This window comes from Cloeon dipterum, chromosome X (genome assembly GCF_949628265.1).
Source record: "Cloeon dipterum chromosome X, ieCloDipt1.1, whole genome shotgun sequence".
Taxonomy (NCBI): domain Eukaryota; kingdom Metazoa; phylum Arthropoda; class Insecta; order Ephemeroptera; family Baetidae; genus Cloeon; species Cloeon dipterum.
The window spans coordinates 11,789,244-11,807,950 of NC_088790.1; the positions used below are offsets into that span (position 1 = coordinate 11,789,244).

The 18,707-nt window shown below is 41.4% G+C and overlaps 2 protein-coding genes across 10 annotated transcripts in view; one reads left to right on the forward strand and one right to left on the reverse strand.

Annotated features, from left to right (window-relative positions):
• The window catches only part of LOC135947137 (titin-like), a 67,695-nt gene that overhangs the window by 36,241 nt on the left and 12,747 nt on the right, over positions 1-18,707 (forward strand). For 4 of the 9 annotated variants that reach the window (XM_065495745.1, XM_065495748.1, XM_065495751.1 and 1 more), the window contains 8 exons: positions 11,039-11,242; positions 11,485-11,606; positions 11,666-11,944; positions 13,248-13,474; positions 14,562-14,759; positions 15,359-15,521; positions 15,878-16,189; positions 17,736-18,659. In XM_065495745.1, coding sequence (XP_065351817.1) covers positions 11,039-11,242; positions 11,485-11,606; positions 11,666-11,944; positions 13,248-13,474; positions 14,562-14,759; positions 15,359-15,521; positions 15,878-16,189; positions 17,736-18,659 — 2,429 coding nt within the window. Of the gene's footprint in view, positions 1-11,038; positions 11,243-11,484; positions 11,607-11,665; positions 11,945-13,247; positions 13,475-14,561; positions 14,760-15,358; positions 15,526-15,877; positions 16,190-17,735; positions 18,660-18,707 lie in introns of all 9 variants that reach the window. The other 5 variants (XM_065495749.1, XM_065495753.1, XM_065495746.1 and 2 more) reach the window with 4 other exon arrangements.
• Positions 8,246-9,632, reverse strand: LOC135946572 (uncharacterized). The gene is made up of 2 exons (XM_065494850.1): positions 8,931-9,632; positions 8,246-8,856 (listed from the first exon to the last, which is right to left on the reverse strand). Exons 1-2 carry the CDS (start codon positions 9,593-9,595, stop codon positions 8,262-8,264), a joined length of 1,260 nt encoding a protein of 419 aa, XP_065350922.1. The 5' UTR covers positions 9,596-9,632; the 3' UTR covers positions 8,246-8,261.

Below are 18,707 nucleotides of genomic sequence, written 5' to 3' on the forward strand. Positions count from 1 at the left end.
ATATAATGATTTATAATAAACAATTCAATAATTTTATCCGCCTTCTATCCGGAAATGACTTAAATTTCGCAATTTCTTACATATACCATTTTTAATATTATTTATTTTTTAGATTATTTTTTATTACAGCGAATTCAAAAGCAATGTACCGTTTTCTGTGGATAAATTGTCAGTAAATTTTGAGGTTAAGTTGTCCCCTCAAATTAAGCAAGAAATTCCGTCACCTCACAAAATGAAATTATGAATAATAATCCTTCGAGTGACATAATCATTGCGTGATTGCTATTTATATTTACTGTTGGAAGCACGCACTTTGTTATTTTGTTCCGTTGAGCCGCGACAATGGATGAAGGATGTGAAAGAAAAAGAAAGAGACAAAGGTCAGAGTGAATGAATGCGAGATGCACCTCGAGTCTTGAGACGCAAAGGTCAAAACAAACGGTCTCGTGCATATTCATCGCTCCGAGTGTGTGTGCGCGCAAGTTCAAGGCAACCAACGGCCGCGAATGCCAAGCTAATTAAGAGCTAATAACCGCGCTAGATGCGTGTGGAGGAGGAATTTGAGCGTAATTTTTTAGACGTGCTGATATTTCAAAACGTGACCTCCAGCAATTGCAAAAAAGTGGAATTATATCAGTGAAGAAACCACTCGAGGATGTAAATCGTGCCATAAAATTCAAACCGGACTTCTACCTCAGTATGAAAATATCTTGTGTCTACATAATGCTGTTCATTATATCTTTTAATGTGGACTTCTTTCTAAAAATAATTAAATTATAATGATTAAGCATGACAGAAAAAAAACAAAATCTAATAGCTCCGCAAGGTTAAAAGTTAATGAAGTGCTGGAAAATCCCATAACTGCTTCAAATGTAAGCTGCAAGCAAGCAAATCAAATTATTCATTTAAGCCAGATCTACAATTTTCTCCGTTCAGACGTCTTTCAAACTCCTCAAAATATAATTAACATCTCACGTCTCAATTTTGCAACGTTTTATTTCCCGCACCTATGAATACCAAAAATAAAAAGGCGTTGTCACCGGTTGAGGGACACAATTACGGCCGCAATGAAAAACAGTGCATTATAATTTGCTGTCGAAACGTGCAGAAGTGTCACCGACCGTTACGAATTAAAATTCAAAGCCCATTTCGGCCGATGCGAACTCGTATAAAATATATTAATATCCACGCGCGGAGGAAAATTAACGAGCCACTCGCATTATATTTAACGGTTTCTCTCTGTGTACGGAGTGAAGCTCTGGCCTCACTCGTGTTGTGGTCCAGCGCTGGAATTCGCGATGGTTTCGGTTTCGGACCGCGTCGAAGTGGTGATGGGCGCCGCGTTTTATAGTCGCTTCCTCGAGTGGAACTCTATTTCTGAACGAGCCCTCAAGCCGCAGCAGGCCAGCAAAGCAAATGTATTTGTCCAATTTGTGTGCACGACGGTGTGGAGGAGTTGAATGCGCGCAACATAGAAGAGGAAATTGCACATTTGCAACAGTTGCACTCAATGAACTCAAGCTGAGTGAATTGGTGCAGTATCAATAATAAAAGCACAAGCCGCCGAGTGTGCTGATCAGGGTGCTTTCGACCGACAAATCAAAATATCACTTGCTCATAAAATTAGTTGCACCACAACCACAACGGGAAGCAAATATATTGCAAGTGAAGTAAATTTAATGAAGATAAAATAATTGATCTGCTGCTGGAACATAAAGTAATTAATTTTCAGCTATTCTCTTGCTCAAATTAATGTTCAGTTACTTTTTCCACTTGACTGAGAAGCAGCATATTATCCTATTTGACTTGTAAACAAATTAATTTGAAATGTTAGTTAAAAATATCACAAATCAAATCTATTATTCGATCTTTATATTTTCATAATCAATTTAAAGCATTAACAACGATAGAAAATCTCTTTATTAAATATATTTTCAAATGCCTAAAATGTGCCAAGCAAAAAGAAAAGCAATTTTTAGCATTTTGGAATTTAGCTGCCTTGCTATCAAAAAGACGTGCGGTGCTCTCTATGTTGGTGCCACATTCACAATAATTATGGTGACTGAACAATTTTGGATTGATGCATGCAGAGTAAGATTTTATTGTTATTTTCATTGCTGTTAAAATATTAATTTTGAAAGTAAATTTGAATTCACTCGCATTTGCATTAACGCAAACCAGTATGAGAAGTTATAAAAACTTAAAACATTATTAAATTTTCTAAACAAATTATCCCGCAAGCAGAGGAATAAACCGAAAAAATGTAATGAAATTTCTTTTCTTTTCATTGAGAGGTTCAGGAAGTGGCTGATTGTTTGAATAAAAGGCACAACACTTAAAGGAAATCCTATTGCAAAAAGCACAATTAAAATCGGTTATGGCTGATTTTCATGAAATTTGGTTTCTTGGCCATTTTTTCGTGGCAAATTTTGATTCCTCTTGATGGGATCTACATAACAGTATTTTTACCGCCTGTGACAGAAAAGCTCATTATTTGTAACTAATTAAGATTTCAAGTAAGGAAACAGTTTGACACACTTTGAAGCTAATTAACTTGAAATAACAGTGTTTCTGAGGTAAAATGTATCTTTAATTCGATCCTCAAGGATAATTATAATGACAACAAGGATTGTCATTACTTTTTAACGATATTAGAGAAAATATTCACAAAAGTAATGTTCAATTTCCTGCCTTTTTTGCCAAAGCCTGCTGACAATGAGAGGATTTTAAATTGCAATGCACGTGAGTTTCGTGAGGAGTGACAGTGAATAGTCTGAAACGCATCCGCCTTGCTCTTGAAGATTTCCTTTTAAATTATGGCAACACTTGCATGCACTTGGCACTTGACTGACTGACCAGAATTGCCATTTCCACTGCTCCATTCATCTCAGCTTGTCCGCTACCCTTCTACAGAGTGTTGTTTTAGTGAAAGTGAAAAGTCAGCATCAAAATACTCGTCCGGTGTGATTAGATTTCAGTTTTATTTCCATATCAGAATGAATAAGAAGTGTAAACACACTCTCTCGACTTCCTCGCCTGCTGCATATCAATTAGCAGAAGAAGAAACTCGTCGTCTCGCGTTTCCAAAAGGTTCTCTCTCTCGTTCACTGCAAAAAAGTAAACAAGCACTCGTCAATGGGATGAAAGTGCGCAAAACTTTTGTCTCTCGCTCGGCGGCTCTCGGCGATACAGCGGCAAAAAATTGTGCGGTGGGAAAACGTGCTCACGAATTCCTCAGAGAAACAAAACGACTCTATTCGAGAAGATTTTGAATAGACTAGAATAGGTAATTGTCAACCGGCAGATGGTGCAATGATTGGAGTCTAGTCTAGCGAGCTATTTCCTCGCTCTCTGCGGCAGTGTTGCGTGAAATTCGTCTATTTTTTAGAGTGAATTTGAACAAAGATCTTCTCATTTCAAAGTGATAAACATGTGATTGGGGAATAAATTGTGATGAAACGGGGAATATTAACCTTTTGAAAAATCAATACAAAATACGATATTTTTTTCAGTATACATGCTTTCAAAACGGAAGAATGAATTATTAACGTTCAGGAAATTATAATTATGTAACTAATAAATCTCGATTAATTAAAAGCCGGCGTTTCCAAAATTATTACTTTCAACACAATAGATTGTTTAGAACGTTTCTTGGCCCTCGAAGCATTATCATTATAATGCCAGGACTTATTTCGGACACGTTTCTCCAGCACAACACAAATTCCACATAACAGAATGCACTTTAACCAGACAATAGACTAGAAATAGCTGCAAAATAGATCGAATTTCCACGACAAAGTCGAGCGATCTCCTCTTCAGGCCGGTCAAAATGCAATTTTATCACTGCAAAGCGATCTCTCTCCGTTCCCATATATATATTGTTCTGCAACCCGTAATTATACGGTCTTGGCGGCCAGTCAAATGGTCTGAAAAATATAGGATTCACAATGCTGGTGCTACTCTTTCTCTGGCTCTAATAGCTTTTCGGGCGCCGGCCAACTCACGGGATCCAGCTCTTCTGATATCGAATTTCGTGCTCGATCACAGGGCCGACGCGATAAATAAACAAGGGTATCGTGCGTGGAGAAAGCACACAGCCGCGGCGAGAATTTCGAGTGGAAAGCAAGAGTCAAGTGTGCGCTCGGCTCCGCAGGCAGAAAGAGCAATTTCAAGCTTGGAAGCCTAATCTATTCAAATTGTGCCGGGATTATTTTGAAATCGGCTATGCAATTGCTTGCCTAATTAACTCTATAAACAGCTTCTGGTTTTGCTGATGGATTGTATTGTAATTGGACTGCAGGCAGAGAAATTTGACTTATGAATGGGATATCCGCGTCCGTCTTCTGCAATTCTGTGCATATACAATCATTCAAATGTTAGGAAGTTGAATTGAATACAACGCACATCTGGTCAATTCAGATGTTCTGAGAAAGCAACAATTATCACAGTCCCTCTTCTCAATATTGTGGCAGAAATGAGCTCAATTATTGCTCTTTCAGAATGTACCAAATGGTCTTCATTTTATAAGGATTTAGAAAAATAAATAATACGAATCTCAAGAGACTGACAGACAAGCTCAAGTTTTGTTTGGAAGTAGCTTTCGTAAATAGGAACAGCTTGTACTTGCGCCAATCCACCACTGTAAATCCAAGCTAAAATAATTTATACTCGTTTTAGCACTCCATCACACTTATTTATGCCGCTGCAAATTAAACTATACTTTGTCACGACTTTATAATGCAATTCACTCCGATTGCTGGCAAATTCAGTCGGTCGCATTTTCACTTTCGTTGGCAAAGCTCACTCATAGTGAAATCTGGCAAAATCGTCCTCTTCCTCATTACATTCTGGCAATCCTTACGCTATGGAGATGACCTAATCGCGTCTGCACTCCTCATAATAAAACGATTACCGAGAATGTCTGGGAGGTCACGACAAGGACGAGAGAGCATACAAAGACGCAAAATCCATTCGCAATGCGCGGCACACAGCCGAATCTCGTCACATGTGAGAAGCCAAGGGTGACAGTATGTATTCTGTAAAGAAAGAACGTGCACTATTGTTTTAATATGCAAATCATACAGGATATCCCAGCAGTATGTTTTTGGCGCTGCTAACCAACAGAGAAAAATTCTTTACATTGGAAATCGCAGTGGCTTTAATCCCGTTTGCATTTTCATATTTTTTATCGGTTGTACTCGTGATAAATTTGTTACGTATTGAATTTATAGCTCATTCGAAGATTTTTGTAAGTGGAATAGTAGAAGCATTAAAATTGCTGTATTTCACATCTTTGTTATTATGGTAGATATTTTTGTCACTGAACCCTGGCGATATACGCTAATAATTACAAAATAAATTATCTCTGCAGAATTCTGAAGCATTAAGTTCAACGGCTGACTGATATTTTATTTAGTTATATGTACATCTGGCACTGTGTAGATTTTGTTCTTGAGCGCACTTTTCAAATATGGACTGATTGGGAAGCAAATTGAGCATACATTCTGCTCCATGAAGCAATTTGGCACTAAAATGGAAATGATTGCTCAGTTTTCGCCAATTGTCCGCCGAGTCTGGCGGTTTCACACTGAGGCCATTTGCCATGATTTTCGCAGAAAAGTGTCGCTCTTAAAACGCATGAACGCTTTTTCACTCTCTTTCCATAATGAGGAAGCGAAGAGAATCTCTCGCTTTGTCACACAGGCGCCGATGTGCTTTTCACTAACTCAATGGACCAGAGAAGAGCTTTACATTTGACTAGTCGACCGTCTTGTGAGAATATTTGTCAACTGAATCATTTACACTTCCTCTTAGAATTTATTTTATAACTTTTTCACGCACCTGCAAGGATGTGACTTAATTCAATATGGAAAATAGTTTTTACCAAGCAAAAAATATTGAAAGTAATTTATGCTAAATAATTCAAAAAAATCAGGTTGACTTATTTAAAATGGCATTGCAATGACCGCTCTTGTACGATAAAGTGGATTTTCAGTTTATTCATTTCATGGGCTTACAGTCTGGTCATAAATATTTGACGGACTCATTTCGCAAATGTGCAAAATTTCACTTGAGCGCATTCACCCTGGAGCAAACTTGAAAACTGGTCGAAGAATAAATTGGCTTGGTGCACGTGAACCTTGCGAGCAATCAGCACCGCAGAGTAAATTATAACACGTGCTGTGCGATTGCTTTTTTTCCACCGGATCACGAAGATTCGCGACAGGTTAATTGCGATCGGGGTTCGCGCGATCACGCAGAGCACGAGTGGCTGCGGAATTTTCTTGTCACCTGTCGAAAGCAGGCTGCGCATACTGCGCTAGGAAAGGCAAAAGGAGGAGAGAAACAGTTGCGCATTCGGTGCGAGTCCTGTGGGAAAGATGAAATATTTATTTCTAAGATTGAATCGCGCACAATGGCATGTTCGTTTCTAATTTGACAGTCGCAAGATCGGAATCGCGTGCAGGAAGTCGTCAGATTGCGTGAAATTTCAGTTGACTTGCACTTTTTACTAAGGAAGGGGGAACGTTATGAAAAATATAAAAACACTGAAGTTGAGATTTCGAAAGAGATGCAGATGTTTATGTTAACTGGTATTGTCAGCCACTTGGGTAAACTTTTATGAAGTAAGATGTAGAACACGCTTAAAAATCACAGCAAATAAAAATCTTTCTTCAGGAAATTGTTTTGATGTAAACAATACTCTCTAAAAGAGCAGTTTCAGATATAAAATCCAATGTGAAGGTTGAACATCTTAAATTTTAATTTTAATACAGACATGCCCAAATTTCGAGTCTGTGGCTCCTTTAAAAGCCCCTTAAATTTCAGCAGCTGGGTCTGTGCTCAAGCTGAAAATCGACGTCTGATTGCACCTCGATTGAGGCCGCCTTTCTTTTCCTTCGCTCTGCAGTCGAGCCGAGGGTTGTAAAACTTCAGCTCGCGAGAATTAATCACACAGGTCGACGCTGACAAAAAGTCGCGCCAGAGTGCGCAATAAACGAGAGTCTTTCTCGAATATACAAGGTGATCAGGTGTCCGGCAGAAAGAAGCTGAAAAACCTGCTGATGCGTACGCGAACCGGCCAGCCGCCGAACTGCTGGCGACGACGACTTTTCTGCAGCAGGTGAAATTAACCGCTTCGAATTTATTATCATTTATTCCACTGCGGTCGACAGAAATACTGAAAGTGAAATTGACTCTTGTGAAATATGCTTCAAAGGTTTCCATTTTACTTTTTTTCAAGCACATTCCTCCCTCGGAAACTTCTCACCGAGTGTGCTCTGATACTCTAGAAACTTTATTCCCTTTACCTCCCTGTCGTGACTCGAGTTTTTCCTGCGTAAATATCACTGCAGCATGACCACGACGACGGCTGCGATTATAATGTTTAAGAGAAGAAAGGCACGCGAGGAATCCCACGCTCGGCGGAAAATCAGCTGCTCCTTCCTAATTGCCTTGCCGCGACCTTGAGTCGCCCCGGGTCAATCCAACGGACAACGAATTCCCAATTTGGTTGATAATGATAGTCCCTTTTTCTCGTTGGGATGGCGAGAGCAGGTGCGCTGCTATCATCATTTAAGCAGGTAGGCAACCTGCTTGTCGTGCCAACTCGAAAATTGCCTACGTTCTGGTTACAAATAATTTTGAATGTCTCCGGACGGCGTGAGTAAAGCAACATATCCTTTTACGGGCTAAAGTGAATATTGCGTTTAACCTTGAGGGGAGTTTTTTCTTCCTCTCAGAACGTCTGCAGCGCATGAAATAAAAATGCCGCTGCGCTAGCACATAAAGTCTGATCTTGGCTCGTCAGCAGGACAATGGAATTCTTCTGTGTATATTCGTGCAAAGAGCCGCCGCCGCTTTTTGTACCTCACGCACCATTTTCAACTAAAGCTTATATATTATACATATATATTGCTCTAGACTGCTCACCCACCCCGCACAGCCAACAATTCAAATGCGGGCGACACAACAGTAAAGTAGCTCTCATCTCTAGTGACAAATCGTCGTCTTCCTATTGCGCGTTGACTTTAAAAAAGATTTAAGAGACTAGGATTTAACTTCGCCCCAGTGACATAAAATATAGAAAATTTTACTAAGTACTTTTGAGTAAGCGAAAAATGCATCCTTCATAATATTTAACTCTTTTTACATCATGCTAATTACTGTTGTCCAAAAATAGGGATTCTACTAATCTTTGGTAAAAAATACGTCCCTCCAATTTGATTTTCTTTAAACTCCATAATTATATTTGATAAACTTTATTCGATTGACACAGATCTCTTAAATACTTCAATTGTGTGTTCAATCAACTCCTCCATCTCTTGCTTGAATACTGGATCATTGTCGAAGAACGCCATGGCTGGCGCTGACAAGTCTGTGTTCTGCATCGCCTCCATGATCTCCTCGGTGACTTCACCTCCCGCATCAGGATTCAGTTGTGACATCAACAGCATTGGCTTAACGCCCAGGGCGAACACTACGCCGTAGTACCGTGCCTTGTCGTAGCCCGCGTAGAACGTGTCAAAGTCGAGCAGGTCCGGTGTCCTGTTTGCTGCTGCGTTGAACGCTTCGATGTATACCCTGATCAGGTCCTTCTCGTGCTTATTCCTGAACGAATTGTTGGTGCCCGTGTAAAGAAAGTTGACCAGGTCAGTGTAGGGTGGCGCGTATCTCAGGATCTGGAAGTCGATAAAACGCATGTCCAGCGGCGTGCCGTCCTCGCTCAACTTGAACATGGTGTTATTCAGGTGGAAGTCAGCGTGCAGCAGCAAATTGGGACCATTTGCCTCGTCATACTTTGTGAATGGTACCATGTTATCGAACATAGTTTTGCTTCTCAGGAACTCCTCATATCTGTTAAGAAAAATACTTAGTCTTCGTCTTATTCAAGTAAATTAGGTGGCTTGCAAAAGATTTATGCCACTTACTTCTCTAATCCTGGTAAATCCGGCTTAATTTTGCGTAGAATGGGAATGATGACCATTTCGATTGTTTTGCCAAAGTGCTCCCCGAACTGCTCGGCTGCTTTGCCCTCCATCAGGATGTCTTGAGCGAAGAATCCAGGCGGCGCTACCTGCTTCCAGTCGATGTCCAGTGAGGCGGCGTGCAATTTGGCCAACTGGCGGAAGCACATCCTGGCGACTGGTAAGGTCAGGGCGCCGCGTCCCATCTCGCCAAAGTCCTTGGCCACCGTCTTAAAGCCCTTGTCACACAAGTCCTCCATGATCAGGGCATCCTTGTGGCACACCAGAGCCTTGACCACCGGAAGGCCGGGACTACGCTCCTCCAGGATGGGCAGTAGGGTGTCGAAAAAGATTCCTTCCCGCTCTACCACGTTTCCCATGCTGGCAAGCATTTCTGCATGCAGTGCCACCACAGGAGTCCTCTTCACCATGAAGTTGATCTCTCGCTTCTGGTCGCCATCCTCCACCTTGACCTTGGCACGCAGCATTAAGGAGGCAAATCCTTGAATCGTTTCCGTGCCCTGCACCACTTCGTAGTCGATGATTCGTGCATCGGGGCCGAAACGGGTCCTGACCGCGGCCAGCAAGTCCCCTGGATGAACGAGAGACTTTTTGTCGTCACTGCTCATGATTCACGAATGAGTGAAGCAGTTTTCGCCTCAGCTGCGGCCTGTAGTCATTGTTTATCTAATCTTCGCGAAAGAGGGGGCAGTGGTAGGCGGGCGGGACGCAGGAGCCAAAACCCATATAAGGACCTTGAATGATGATTATAAAAATAAATAATATATGACGATGAATGTTAGTCCAATGGTCAAGTTCTTAATTGCACAAAACTGCTCAAAGGCCTTGGGCTAATTGTTAATTTTTTATGCCTTTGAAAAGGCAAAGTGTTTTGTGCATCTGGATAGTGTCAAAATTATTTAGTGCGATGTTGGCACTCTGTTTCCTCGCAAAGAGAGACGTGCCTTCACAGCTTGAATAATTCTTCGTCATTCTATACGCTCGTGTGTGAGCACGCAAATTGCTTGATAAATAAATTACACTCATTACGCGCGAATTTCCTTTCAAGCCAAAAGACTCCGTGATGTCAGCATAATATTTTGTACCAGCACGCGTTTCCTGTGCTTGCAGGAGTGAAATTTCACTGAATCGCTGCAATGTTACTCCACAAAGGTTTTTGTGTTGAAGAACAAAATTTTAATCTTTGTTGCGTCATTGGCCTTGGAGATGCGCGCATAGGGACGACAAAAAATTTGGACGGTGTCTCTGTAGTTCGCGGGCATTAATAATTCAGGCCTCATCGGAGCGTGAACGGGATAAACAAATAATGCAAGCGGAGAATGAGAAACAAAACTATGTATATTCGTATCCCTGCTACTGACTTCTGGCACAAGGAGTTGTATTTATTTTGGTCGATTTTTTTCGCTTTCTTACGTTGAAAATAATGGGGTATCTTCAATTGCTAAACTGATTCATTACATAAATAGATAAATTCATTTTAATCTATTTCTAAATAGTACTAAAATGTAAAATTAATATTGTATTTCAAAAATATCGGATATGTTGGCCACAAAAATCTTGATACTCAAGCGATTTTGTTATTTCATGATACAAAATTGTCATGGTTGGAGTACCCTGACATCTTATTAGTAAAAACACATTCCCAAGACTGAAAACGGCGTCTTATTATTGCACTATGAATAAGTCTGTGGTCAAAACTTCGAGGAAGTCAAAACATTAAAGTATAAAAATAAATGGGCAAACAGAACTAGAAAAATAATTCAAAACTATAAATTAGAGGCTGTATCTCACCGCACTGAACCTTGAAACAATAAATAAATCCTCCAAAATATAATTTACGGAATAGATGTATACAATTTTCCTAAACTGTCTTATAAAATGTAGGAAGAAACATTTGCATAATTTATAGCTAACTATTTAGTGTCATTTATTGATAAACAAATTCAAATCAAGCTCCACCTTAAAAGATAAGTTAAAGCACAGCTGCTATATTTTTTTAGCGAACAATTTCTACTCTACACTTTCTAACAGCCATCTGCACTTTTTTCCAGGAGTGAAGACTCCTTCAGCGAGAGCTTGAGCAACGCCGGCGACGTCGCGATGGCGCCACCACCCTCCAAGCTGCACCCGACTGGCAGTAATTTGCTCATGAGACTGGTCACCGAGGACACTCCACCGGACATGCTGGCTGGCTCCATGGACCTCAGGGTCACCTTGCCCAACGGACGCACGGTCAAGATGGGCGTCGATAGGAGGCAAGTACAGATTTTTTCCTTAGTTTTTTATGCAACTTGTTTTGCTTCTTAAACATCTTAATTATTTTGACTATATATGATATGACAAGCGAGAAAGAGATAAAATTGAACAGAATTATCTTTAAGAATTAACACTTGTTTTTAACTGGTCTTAAGGTGGGGAAAAATTTCTTGTATTAATCGAAATCTAATCAATTTATTTGATTTTTTGGGTGGTTCTGATTTTTAACCTTTTTGTTCAGCACGCCGATGATGGACCTTTTGATACAAATCACCACCGCAAACAAAGTTTCTCCTGGTGACTACATCCTCCAGCCAATTGGCGATAGAGGAATTCTTCCATACAAACCAAGCACTCCAATAGGTATATATTTTCGCCTAAAAAATCTCCTACAACATCCGTAAATTCTGTATTTTGTTCAGGTGCTTTGGAAACAATCGGTATTAAAGTGGTGCCAAGACACTCGACTCCTAACAACAACCAGAATAACAATTCGCTGAACCGAAAGAGAATTCCTCTGGTCAACTCGCTGATCGGCCAGAACCAGCCCTTCGAGCAGACCTTCCGGTTGCAGGTGCACTTGCCGAGGAACCAGCTCTTTGTGGCCAGGTTGAGCCCCAGGACGACCCTGGCGGACATCCTGACGCACGTTTGCCAGGAGAAAAACCTCGACCAAAACAAGTACGAGCTGCGACACCCAGGTGAGCGTTTAATTTGTTATTTCAGGTGAAAGATCGCAGGAAGCGATTTGATTGATGAAACCGCTCTAAACACCGATGCAAAAACTACCGTGAAAGTGATAATTCGGAGACAAAAAGTATTGAAAACCGCAGCAATAATGCCTGTGACCCAGAACGCGGCGCGGCTTTTTAGCTTTTTTCCTCTCGACTTGTAAGATTAGAAAGACACTGATTCGGAGAGATAAGTATGACCAATTTGAGTGTAGGTCGTATCAAATTTTTGGCCGCTGAGCGATTAACGGTGATGAGTTGTTTGGAGAGGCGCACGCTAAAGGATGTTATTTTAGTGGTCAGTTCTAAGGGAAATCGAGAACGAAAATTTTAGGAGAGAGAAAAATGATGAGCTTTTTATAATTGCACTGGCCTTTTTCAGCAACATAATATATTAAATTTCCGTAAATTTTAAATTTGCATGACTAGATTACTTTTTACCAAACATAGAAAGTCAGAAATTCACACTTAAGCTGATTATCAGTCCTCAAAATTAATTCCATATCTGTGTGGAAGAAGCGCCTCCAAGTATGAACTAAAGAGCTGATTCTATTTGCCAAAGCCACACACATGCACACGCCACTGCCTCTACCGTTCTCTCTTTCTGCCTTATCGGCGTCCGTCAGCTTTTGTTGCGCGTTTGCACAAACCAGACGAGCTGAGCGAACGCTCAGATAACGTCCAGCTGTTGGGATACACACCTCACTATCAAAAGATTTCGCTAATTTTCTGTGAGAGGCCACCTTCGTTTGTCTCCTTTGGGATCAACTTCAAGGTGAAAATTTATTACTATTTTCAAAGTCGGAGTGAGCCGTGACTTTTATATTTCAAAATTCTTCTTTTTATTCTTGTTGAAGAAAAAGAGCTGTGTATTTATTTGTCAATCAATATAGCAGATATGACTCTTCTTGAGGTTATTTACTCACGGGCACGGAATAGTTGCATTTAAAAGCGAGTTAAGTCGCTTTACGAATAACACTTGTGCGGCTTCCAACGCGACATGCCGCGGAAAAAATACTGGGATTTTCCGTGAGCGAGGGCATTGGGTAGAGAAAAACATGAATATTAGATATCATTGTTTTAAATTTTGAAACTGTAAACATAGAGTTAATAATACGCGGTTTGAAATTTTATTCAGTGTAAGAATGTGTTATCTAATAATAGTAATTAATAAAATTATTTTTTGAACTTAATTAAGTTATGAATAAAAACACCATTATCTTTTAATTGAAAACGATTGATTTAATCTAATTGCCTCTAATTATGGTTTCAGTCAACACAGAGCAGTGTCTGCAGTTGTCTCTGTGCTTGGCCGACTATAAGATCACGGAAATAGTGGTGGTGCCACGCGGCTCGCGCCCTTCGACAGAACTCTCCTCGTCGGACATTCCGGCGCTGCAGAGGAGTAACAGCGAACAACGAAACGGGACGTCCTCGGCGGCTTCTTCTGGAAGCGGCAGTGGAGGCGTCCTCTCCATCCTCAAACGGAACGGAAAACCAGTAAGTTTCAATTATATATGAGGTAATTTACAAAGTTTGAGATGGTATACCAGCACGTTTTGTGATTTATCTTCTCAGAAATAAATGTTTATCAAGTGAATTTAGGTTATTATTGTTTTTTTTAATCACACGTAAAACCGAAATGAAGTGCATTGATCGTGTACTGACATGAACGTTATCAATCGTGACAGTTACTGGAGGCTCAACAAAAAAGCAGTACGCCGAAAAATGGATCAATCCTTCACTCTCACGAAGAAGCGTGGTATTAATTCATCACTCCGTCGGCAGACCTTTTAACTTTTCCGCTCAATAAACCAGCCTGTAATGACTTTGCAATTATTCCCCAGTGCATTGCGCTTAGAAAAAACAGTTAGTTAGCCTGGAAATACGTGGTTAAAAAACATGAATTCATTGTTAGTTTGGCCAATTTTCGAATTCCTGCTCGAAATGTGCGGTGTGTGCACGCGCCTTTGTCTTATCGCTGATCTGCCGCAACAATGCTCTGCACAGATAAGCGCGGCTTTACCAGTCCATCCATAGAAATTCCTTCAAAGGAGAGCAAACAAAATTTTGGACCAATTGCGGGTATCAGATCTCGCAAAAACAATGTCGGAAGGAGATGAGAGAAAGCAGAACTAAAGCGATTAGCTGAAAAAAAGTAGAATTAAATGACATGGTTGTTGAAATATATATTTCTGTAGAGCTGCTGAAACATTTGAAAAGCACTTAGTGCGAGAAAAAATCAGCAACAATTGCATACGACGTTATACATTTTCAGGACAGTGAAATTCATGAAAATATACTTATTTTGTATTTAACTGGCCCATCAAATTGTAATTACTGTCCTCTAATTTAAACAAACGTTTTATAAAAAATGAATTATTGAATGTTGTTATTAAAATTTCTTATAAAAATATTTTGCAGCTGGCATAAGTTTTGTTTCCAAAAAATGAACATTAATGTAATTCCTAAGAAAAGATAGCGCATGACTTATTAATGTTCACGTTGGCAATAAAGATTATTTTCCGATCACTGATAATTAGTGAGCGAGCGAGTGACGCTGTAAATATTTTCAATGTGTTTTCAGGATGGCAATCGCGACGGTAGCTTAAGCGGCGACAGTCTTGGCGGGCGGAGTAGCTCGCCGGCCAGATCAGACGAGAGCCTTAGTCGGTCAATTTCGCCCCCAGTGGGCAGCAACAAGCTGATGGAGAAGCAGAGCGTGCCGCCTCCGCCGATCAGGCACCGAAAGGGCCGAGCACCCAAGCCACCGTCTGCCCCGACTGTGAGTATCCATCGCTTCTGATTAGCATGTGGATTTTTGGATTTGGAGGAATAAAGTTGCACGTTTTCCTTTCGCCTCTTTTTTATTTCACTTGCAAATCATTTTGCCACTACTGGAGAATGCCAAGGTTGTGCAATGTGTTTATTTGCACTCCAAGCTCCATTATCACTCGGTGCGCCAGCGACTCTTGCTTCATTTTTGTAATTAATTGCCGTGTCGCAGCGGCACTGACGAAGTGTTTGTACTCCTCTGCGTGTCACTATGTGTAAACACAAGAAGAGCGTGTCGCCAAGAATAAAAATTATGCACAAGCTTCCTCAAAGCGTCCCGAAACTAAATAATATCTGCAATTAACGTTCTTATCTAGCTCCTTGGCTCATGAGAGCGATATAAAATCAATTATAAGAGATATAATTCAAATTTTCTCCGCCTACACACTTTACTTGATAAAAGCTCGGCTACAATAAACAAATGAAAGTATGCATGTAAGTCGCCCAGTGTAGATTAGGGCGCTTTTTATTTTTCTTTCCACTGCGAGCGCGATAACAGAGGCCATTTGCGTGTGCTCGCAAGTTGGTTGACATTGTTTTTTCGCTCAGCAGGTGCCTGCAGTCGAGGAAGAGGTGGCCCAAAAAGCAGCAGAGGCTAAACCGGAGAGGACTGCTCTTGTTATTTCGCACTCGAGAAATAGCTCGGACAGCAGCGGATACCACGAGGCCTCCGTCCTCAGTGACACGCCTGAGAACCTCAATGGACACACTACTAGGTGAGCCCTATAGTTGTTTGCTTACGTGGAAATATTGATAAAATTAAAATATACAGAATGACTCAGCTTTGCACTGAGTTCACTCATGAGGCTATTTCAAATAGTGAAATTTATCTTCTTGTTACACATAAAAAATCTTGACGAAAATATGCCATTTCTCATGCTGTCCTATACCAAATCGATTTTATAGGCAAAGTCCCAAAGATATCTTCCCTATACAAGAAGAGAGAAAAAAAATCCTGTATTCAATTTTTTCCTCTCAAGGTTTCACTCATAGCTATACATTCTGAGAGCTAAATCATTGTCTATATGTTTCCTTTTAAAATTTTCTGTTTATTTATGCTATTTTTACGCAGCCCCCCTGGCACGATAAACCGCCAAGCAACGACCTCTGCCGCCCCCAGAAAAGCAGCACAGCCGCCTTCTCCCGGAAAGCTGCAGTACTCGTTGTCCATGTCTGACGTGTCGAAAACGGAGGCAGGCGCCGGCCGCATGTTCAGCGCTGCCTCCAACACCTCACTCAGCAGCAACAAGAAGAAGCAGAAGGCGCCGGCGCCTCCCCCGTTGGCCGCCCCCGACTCAGTGCTGATGCCGCCACCCCCCAGCACCCAGCCCGCCGCCAGTAGGTCTAGCAGTAGGACCAGTAGTGTGCTAGAACCCACAGGTAAGAGCAAACCCTTCCCACCGGACCTAAAGAGCGTCCCTTTCCCTGTCGAGGTTCGGCCCCCGCTGCCGAGGGCGCCGCCACCCGTGGAGACAAAGACGAAAAGTCTGGACTCCACGGGCAGCTCATGGGTTTCGAATTTGAAGGTCAAGGTGCCGGTTAGGCTGGGCCCAAAGCCCTTTGTCAAGCGCGAGGTTTCGCCGTTTAGGCGTCAAGGGGCAGACAAACAGGGCAAATCGCTTGATGGGGGAGGGGTGACGTCCGGACAGGTCAGAAAATTCAGACCGAGCGCCGAGTTCTTGAAGCGCGAGCAGTTACTGGCCGTCAAATATCAAAAACAGGTCGCTGCCCTGCAAAGCCAGGGTGTTGTCAATATCAAGCAGAGACGGGAGGGTGGAGAGGGCGTTGCAAAAGCTAAGTCAGTCGAGGAAAGCGGCTGCCTCAAGCCGTCGCTAACCAGGAGTAACACCGATGAGGAAAGTTATGCTCTATTCCTTAGCCAGCTGGCCAAAATTTTAAATGGCAAGGCCGAATACCTGTAAAATGTCTAAATATATTTTTCATGTCGTTCACAGAAAATTTAAAATATTTATAACGCTTTTAACTTATCTGCTTATCTTAACATTAACTCTATGATTTATTTTTAATTTAGGACAAAAACAGGTTTCTTAAATGTGAATGACTGATACTCAGAAATATTCCTAGTCAAGTGTTTCAATTTTTTAACAATATTGGCAGTTTCATGCTGTTTTATTCCGAATTTTCTGCTAGCTTGGCATGACGTCAACGATAGGCGATAGGTTGTTGCTCTACTTTCGCGGGTTGTCCGCTAACCAAGAGGCAAAGTCTCTTTTCATTGTCCTGTAAACTTTTGCTAAGGTTATTTACTTTCATACTTAATAATTAAATTTATTGCACGCCAAAGGTGTGCCACACTAAAATAAACTTGAAATAATCATATTACTGGTACTTTCCCTATAGTTCATTGTTTTTACACTCCATTTTTTCCTATTATTTTTTTCCAAAAATTTAAAAACACATTAATCACTTTGCTAAAAATAAAATGAGTTATGATATTACAACAGTAAATTCGTAGTTGACTTTTTATATTGTACATTTTTAGAATGTACGTGGGTTTGGGTTGCAATTAATAGAAGATTTTTTACTTTGAAACTATTGTAAATCTTATTTGTTTATATTTTTTGTAAACAACTCTATATTGAATGAAGAGAATAAATAATAACTCATGCCGCCCATAGTTTCTAATAAAATATCTAACGTGAAACACCAAAGAAAAATCGATAAATTATCAACTTGAGCTATCAAATTCGAACCCAAAGACAATATTTGCACTAATCACCTCGTTCATCCCTAATTAAATCAAAAATGACCTAAATCCATGATAATACTTCCTATCTCACACACGACAATTCGTGTGCTTTTGTTATGGCACCTTTTTTCGTAACACGTTTAATTCTTTCTAACTTAAAATTAACCCTCTCATCTTCTAATATTCTTCCAACTCCATCTCGCTCTCATCTTGTAGCTTGCATGCTTGATAACCCACGAGCACGAGTATTAGAAGTAGAATCGAGCGTGCCACCTAACCCACCCGTCCCGCGTGCACGCAGACTGACCCCGGACGTGGTGGCCTCGGCGGTGCCTCCGCCGGTGCGGCCGCGCCGCCTGCCAGCCGTGGAAGCGGCCATCCGTCGGCAGGTGTCGTCCACGTCGCTCGTCGGCAGCATCGGCTCTTCGTCGGGCAGCTCTGTATTCGGCGTCGGCCGCTCGATTTTGTCGTTCAACCTGGCCAGCGAGGCCGGCTCCGAGCACACGTACGAGGACATCGAAAATGACGACCTCGACCTGAGTCTCTTCGAGGGCTCCACGGCCAGCGGCAGCACGTTCCGCCGCACGACTGACATTTTGTTCGAGGACGACGAGGAGTATGTAAAGTTCCACAATTCGCTGCTTAGCGAGAGGAAGAGGAGCTCCATCACAAAGCATTTGGACGATGCTGAAGGGAAGAAGAAGCCGAAGCGGAAAAAGGCGCAAGCACCGAAAGCCCCGAAACCCATCGGATACAGAAACAGGCCCAAGCTGGGAGACATCATGTGGAAGACGGAGACTGAGGAGTCTGAGAAAAAAGTTGCCTCGCCAACAAACTCGGTCGAGAAGTCCTCCGTGTTCGACAAACCCTCCAGAAGCTCATCTCTCCTAAGGAAAACCTCGGAAGAATTTGGAAAATCGGCCGAGGAGGAACAAGTTGTGGAAGTCAGTTCAAGAGATTATATGTTGCATTCGCAAATGTCGAGCTACTCAACTCGCAGCGATTTGAGGGATGAGTTTGGCTTTCTCACATTCAAACCTGCGCCAGGAGAACATGAGGAGGTCGGCACCACGTCGACCGACGATTTGGACTTGGACCTTGACCTGTTCGCCATGACTAACGCTGGTAGTGGTGATAAAGGTGTGCTTTTACTAACCTTAATTTTCATTCATTAACTTGTGTAGATAA